Source organism: Paramisgurnus dabryanus, chromosome 6 (assembly GCF_030506205.2).
Source record: "Paramisgurnus dabryanus chromosome 6, PD_genome_1.1, whole genome shotgun sequence".
Taxonomy (NCBI): Eukaryota; Metazoa; Chordata; class Actinopteri; order Cypriniformes; family Cobitidae; genus Paramisgurnus; species Paramisgurnus dabryanus.
This window is the reverse complement of record NC_133342.1, coordinates 23,221,257-23,228,036: the sequence shown is the minus strand read 5'-3', so window position 1 is coordinate 23,228,036 and position 6,780 is coordinate 23,221,257. Positions and strand designations below refer to the sequence as shown.

At 35.8% G+C, this 6,780-nt stretch overlaps 1 protein-coding gene across 1 annotated transcript; it reads right to left on the bottom strand.

Moving 5' to 3' along the window:
- Nucleotides 1–1,035: 1,035 nt before the first annotated feature.
- Nucleotides 1,036–6,438, bottom strand: prrx1a (paired related homeobox 1a). Its single transcript, XM_065276142.2, has 4 exons — nucleotides 5,718–6,438; nucleotides 3,477–3,652; nucleotides 3,114–3,295; nucleotides 1,036–1,880 (listed from the first exon to the last, which is right to left on the bottom strand). The coding sequence occupies exons 1-4, from the start codon at nucleotides 5,962–5,964 to the stop codon at nucleotides 1,748–1,750; spliced, it is 738 nt and encodes a 245-aa protein (XP_065132214.1). The 5' UTR covers nucleotides 5,965–6,438; the 3' UTR covers nucleotides 1,036–1,747.
- Between the last annotated feature and the right edge of the window lie 342 nt (nucleotides 6,439–6,780).

Here is a 6,780-nt window from a genome sequence, read left to right as displayed (position 1 = left end):
ATCTCTGAGGTCACATGTAATCAGCAGACCAAGGGAGCCATCAGGTACATAAACAAGCCAATGTCAGTCATTCAAAAACAGCCCATGGCCACTTAAACCCAAACGATCACTTCCTGTGCCATAAACAGCCTGTTTTGAAAGTAAACATTACTGTTCAACAAAAATTTTACAGGGCTGGCCCTAAAGACCGGTTAAAAGAATCAAAGTTCACCACGCAACACCAAAAAGTCCATCGTCGGGTAGTAAAACGCGCAGGCTGTTTTTTAGTGTGCTCTTGTCAGCTGATTTTTCTCTTCAGCCTTTAAAACGTTTTCATGTCCAAAGCAAATACACAGGCACTTTAATGAGATGATAGCTGGCAGGGGAAGAACATCAGCACTGGAAGTGTTTGGATCTAATGCTAACTGACCGACTCGATTAGTTGAATTTAGTCATTTCCCCGCTTTTGTTTACCCTAAGAACAGAGTGACGGTGAAAACAAGCGTATGGTTTTAGGAAAAGAGCCACAGGAATTTCGGCTACGCTTTCTACTGTTTCTCACGGAGCACCCAAGAGTCCTGATGTATAGTTATTTTACAGTTTGAAGGTGTGCTCTCACAGAGGGAGGAAAAGACTAACAACCATCAAACATGAGTATTTTAGCTTTTGTGAAAGCACACATATGCACTTCTCGTGCGCTTGGGTTTCTGAATTATTTCACTTTTGTCTTTCCTTTTGGAGTGTAATGGTGTAAATTAAACCGGCCAATTGGGGGAGTGTGTGTTTCATCTACTTTTATTCTAAAATACCTCCTCTGAGGCTACGTACATAATGTAAAAGGACTTGACATGTGATACTGTATCCAGAACTGTTGCCAGCAACAGAATAACAAGAGATTAAGCCACCAGTTTATGCGCTTAAGAACATTTGAAAAACTTTAACATAACAGCAAGGTTTGTTGCTCTGAACAATAAATCAAGTTTTCATGTGAGACTGACCGGGCTTTTAAGGAAACAGATATTGTCTCTAACACACTAATCCTGGTACGCTAAGCCATGACACTGCTTGGATATTTTTATTGCAAAGGTATTTTACATGTTTAGATATATTTAGAAAACATAAATGGGTAAAATCATAACTCCAAACTCATTGAAAAGATGTCATGGTTCAACCTTAATTACAGACTGTTGTATAACATGGCTACACTTCTGTATATGCCAAAATAAACACATAACGCTTGCTTGTCATGGGTAAAAACTGAAAAGTAATAAGAGAGGCATTTTACCCAGTTCCAAAAATCAAAACACTTTAAAATCTCAGTTTGTGGCCTCAGTGCAGTTATGAGTTCCAAAGTGAAATCAAGGGGGAAATCCTAAAAACTTCCCAGATGCCCGGAACATCGTAGTATGTAAATTCCGCAGAGGTCGTCAAATCCCTGTGGTCAGCAACGGTTTCAAAAAATCTATAGTAAGCCATCATCTTCAAAAGAGATGACCACACTCATGCTACCAACAGTTGGGTGATGTTTCCATTTTGTGCTTTCCAAAACCAAATTTTCCCACATGTCATTTTCCCACATGCCAAGAATGTGGCATGTCTTCGGTTGGTTAAGGAAAGCTTGGTACCTTTATGAAGTTCTTTATTGCTTCCTCTTCTTTTGATAATTAGATGAATACGAGTAAAACACATACAGAAGGACAGAAAAATATGTAAAAAGTCGCTGACAGAAAGCTTTGGTTGGGATGTTGGTATTGCTCTGCTGTCCAGTTCAGTTGACTGTGGGTACCTGGTTGAGACTGTATTCTTTGGCCTTCAATCTCAGGTTGGCGATGCTATTGGCCATGTTCATTCCCTGTGCTGTGTTGTTGTTCGCACATGAAGGAGAATATGTTGCCATGGCACTGTAAGAAAGGAGTAAGGTTGTCAGGAAGTTTTCTTTTCAGTTTTATTCAAATTGTTAAGTAATACCTCAGATCAGGAATGCAACTATACATGTTTAATATCACAATACGTGTTCAATTATGTGTTTGATTTGAATATTCTGTATTTTTATTTTCAAAATTTACTTAACTGGTGAAATGTATATAAGTTTTAATCTTTTTTTTGTAAAATCATAATACATTATGTTTGCGTACATTTATCTTATTAAATCTGTCAACAGTTTACTTTAATTAATTTAAACAGTTATATAGTTTAAGCAAAGGGAGAGAAATTTTTGCTGTCGATTACCACATTACCAATTTTGAAAAAATCATTATGACTTTCTGAGAATATGTGACCCTGCACAAAACATAAGCCGCACGGGTATATTTGTAGCAATAGCCAACAATACATTGTATGGGTTAAAATTAAAGATTTTTTTTAATGCCAAAAATCATTAGGATATTAAGTGAAGATCATGTTCCATGAAGATATTTTGTGAACGTCTTACCGTAAATATATCAAAAATGTATTTATCATAAGTAATACTGTTAGTGTTGCTAAGGAATTCATTTGGACAACTTTAAAGGCGATATTTTTTTATTTAGATTTTTTGCACCCTCAGATTCCAGATTTTTATACAATAGTTGTATCTCGGACAAATATTGTCCTATCCTAACAAATCATACAGCAATAGAAAGCTTATTTATAATTGGTTTTGTGGTCCATGGTCACATATGTTTACAGTTTATACGCTTACAGTATGCAAACAGACAGATATATGGAAATATACTGAAGCTCAATTTTTGTAGTTGCTTCTGGTATAGATGCCAAGTGTACCGAGTTCTTCATGGATAGATTCCTAAATGGTTATAATTATGATTATATAAATACAATTTATAAAGTGTTACAGTTGCATATTTTAAATGATTCATTAACTGTATTTTGTGATGCATTAAATTTTCATTAGTGTATTTTTAAATATATATTTTTTCATGTTAATTTCTACACATAGTGGCAAGTCAAAACTTGTCTCTCCATGACTGGAACCATATCCACACCAACTAAAACAGCAGTTTTTCTCATGAATGAGTAATCCACAAAGAAGTGTAACTCATCCCACTTTACAATTAGATTGAAAACTCCATACCCTATAATCTACAGTATAATTAATGGCTAACCCTTTTAGACAGATAAATAGCTAGACATCTAACCTGTATGATGGTGAGTTTCCCCAGGACAGGTAGTCGTTGGGCCTGGGAGCAGGTCGTGGGACAATTGGCTGCTCTACGGCTGTTACTTCTCCCGAGAAAGACTTGAGCAATGAGGCATTTTTACTGGCCAGCATTGCGCGTTCGTTTCGTCTAAATTTGGCCCGCCGATTTTGAAACCAGACCTGGGAAACAACAAAAGATTCTTGCTTTGAAATACATAGTATAAAGAGCAGCTTTGACAACATAGTGCTCTAAGATCACCTTAATTATACTTTAAGTACAGTTGAATCCACATGGTGTCTTTACACTGAACAGTTGAAAGTTCATTCCACTGACTGTATGGATTATATAAAATCAACTAACCTGAACTCGAGCTTCAGTAAGGTTGACCCGTCGTGCTAAGTCCTCTCTGACAAAGGCGTCAGGGTAATGTGTTCTCTCAAATACCCTCTCCAGGGCCTGCAGTTGGCTGCTGTTGAATGTGGTCCTATTTCGCCTCTGTTTACGCTTTTTCTTCTCCTCTGAGTTGAGTTGTTCATCTGAGGAGACACAAACACACACATATGTATGAATACACACCGTGAAATTAGGATGATGTTGTCAGGAATATGCTCAGTATATAGTAGTACTCATTTAACAACCGACCTGAAGTGGGAAATAGAAAATGAAATACATAATGAACAGTAGAACTGGTTTGTTGTAGAAAATCAACAACAAAACATTTTATATAAAAATACTTTACAAATCTTTCTGGCATGATAATGTTAGGGAATATTATCAAAAAAGCTCATTGAAGGGATTTGAGAATGATTTTCATGCAATCTTGTGTGTCATAATCTTGCATATATATTAGTTTTATAGAAATGCAAATAAAGAATCACAACATGAAACTATGCAATCAGTCTGACTTCAGAGTATCAGTTTTCTCAAATATACATGGTAATATTTTCTTTTTTCTTTTTCTTTATCATCCATCATCAGACACAATTTTATTTTACAAAAAAAATAGGGCATTTTAGTTCGTGGAACCCAGTATAATCTTTAGGATTTTTATTGGTAAAAAGGCAGATCGTTGAATACAGAGTCTTTGGACACATTAATCAAGTCTTAAAGCGCCTCATAAAACTGCCCAGAGAGGGAGAAAAATACCCTAGTGACGAATTGATTCGCCCCAATTCTTCTTAGGACTTAAACTCAAAACAAAGATAAAAGGAGAGGTTATCAATGCTAAACCCTGAGCATTAACAGTTCTACATGTGACAGCTGTCTGGATAGGGATGTTGAAAATCTATTGAATTTGATCGGTTTTCGAAATTATAGGCTGAGGCCTAGTATTTTTGCTTGGTTATGTCGCAAGACCTAAAACGTAGGTTACACACGCACAACTTTATTTACATCCATTAAATATTTTTTAAATAAATGTCACTTTTTATAAGTTGTTTATTTGATTTACTTGTGCAAAGTAGCGGATTCAAATGTATTATATAAAAAAACGCTCATCATATACAATTAGCCTACACGTAAAATTGTTGCTTATGGTTCCATTTGCAAGTGGTTTGTGTGTTTATTTTAATTTCTCGGGTTTTTTCTCTTTTTATAATTTATCTGAAATGCAGCCTATTATAATCATCAGCTGGCAAAGTGAAAACAAACCTATAGGTAAAAAAAAACATAAAACATCAAATAAAGAAAATATCAAATAAATAAATTGTGCTCTTTCCTTTTTTATTTGAAAAAATTAAAATCTTCACTTTCTTTTACGTTGTTATTTATATATAGGCTTTATATAAATTTCGGAAATAAAAAAATATTTTGGAAATCAAAAATTCAGACCTAGTTTCGCTTAGAAGAAAATATAAAAATAGGCCTACTGCTAGGCTACTCTTAGCAAATTAATCAAGTTTCTACCTGAAAGTCCTAAACATTATGTTATATCTTTTCTGTTTGAACCTTAATGCAGAATAATTTAGGCCCATCATCCAATGTCTTAGATTTAATTACAACAGTCGAGTAAAGGCTTTGAATGTAACAACTCAACACGCAATTAAATACATCTCTTAATTGTGCATATTATCAAAAAGACTCATAAAAACGGCCATTAGTCTACATTTGCTGATGTCTACATTAAATCTACAAATATGACAGTTTTATATACCTTATGATGCTAATAAAATATCGAATTTTTATTACTTCCTGATTGTTCGTGGTTCTATAAACCCCTATGATATGTGTGTAATATGAGGTAATATGAAAAATAGTTATTACTGACCTGTGACCTGACATATTTTTCCTATTTCTCAAGCTTTTGACCACAAAGTTGGCGTGGAAGTTTCACTACGATCAATTTCATTCAGGACAGTGGACATGTTAAAAGATGAAAACTAATTCAAATGGTCGAATGAGGTGGCATTCAAATAATGCGGCATGTTAAAATTCACTGCTCATATATAAGGTTTTATATAGCCCAATTTTTTTTCCAAACCGAAAACTTGTTTATAGGTCTCAAAAATGAAAGTTATTACCTATCGGTTTTATGACACTAAGTACTTTTTGAATTAAAAGGTGCTTGAGTATTTGAAAGTTATGCATTGATTATGCACTTACTCTCCTGCTGTGTTGTGTCGCTGCCGCTGGTCAGTCCCGGAGACTCCAGCATACTCCTGCCCGTCTCTACTGCGCTCTCCTCCGCATGAGTTCCCACCATCTCCCGCGCTTCCTCCAGATCCAACAGGTGACTTACGGAAAAGTTTTTCTTAGCCTGTAAATGATCCTGATTTGCGGTAATCGGATTCTCCAGTCGGTTAGGTAGCGTGGCTTGTCTGTCCATTAGATGAGCATAGCTGGAAGTCATGACGCAAACTGACGAAACCAAAACTTTCTTCCACTTATAACCAACATCGGTTAAGTCTTGACCATAAACAATCACTCTGTGCTCGACAAATAGAGCGATTTGAGACTTTTACATCCGTTGTTCAGCGTCGTGTTGATCCAGACACGCGTCGTTTCCACTTTTTAACTTGACAGTTATGTGTCTTTATGGGAAATGGCATCACCAGTAGACATCTCCACATCAAGGACTCATTTGCATTACACGATGATTCCCTCTTAAGTTGCACAACAGAGACTTTTTCTTCTCATTCTGACGGAGTTTTAAATGAGGGAATGAGTAAGCTGGCGAGAAAAGTATGATGGCACAAACGAACGACGTACGCCCAATAGTAGGAGGTAGGACGAGCCTCTCCTTTCTAGCTCCTTTCTTCAGTACCTCAGGCGACACACTGGCACAGAGGGGGGAGCTTAGCCCAACATGCATCTGAAGTCGTCGGGAGGGATAATACACATGCAAGAAGACCTAATTACGTGGCAATGTTTTTGTCGGTGTTTCTAATGTTTAAAATTTTCCCCACCCACAACACACATTGTACACACAGCCCCACCCCAACATTTAAAGTAACCTATTTTAATAATTATGCTATATAATTGAGTTGCCTATCTGATTGAACAGACTCGGGGATCTTTTTAGTGATAATAAAAACTGAATGAGCTATTTTTTATTAGATTGGAAAAAACATAATGCTTCAATTGTTTTTTTACTTTATGAACGTCTTAAAAATGAATGGGAAATTTTCAAGTGATACTTGATAAAAAAGTTGTCTTAAAGAAATCA

Bases quoted from the DNA above. Each gene is read 5' to 3' on its own strand.
- prrx1a (XM_065276142.2), bottom strand. From the start codon at position 5,964: ATGACTTCCAGCTATGCTCATCTAATGGACAGACAAGCCACGCTACCT. The intron at 3,296-3,476 runs GTTAGTTGATTT...GTTGTTTCCCAG, and splicing joins TTACTGAAGCTCGAGTTCAG to GTCTGGTTTCAAAATCGGCG. The intron at 1,881-3,113 runs GTTAGATGTCTA...CCTTTCTTACAG, and splicing joins GGAAACTCACCATCATACAG to TGCCATGGCAACATATTCTC.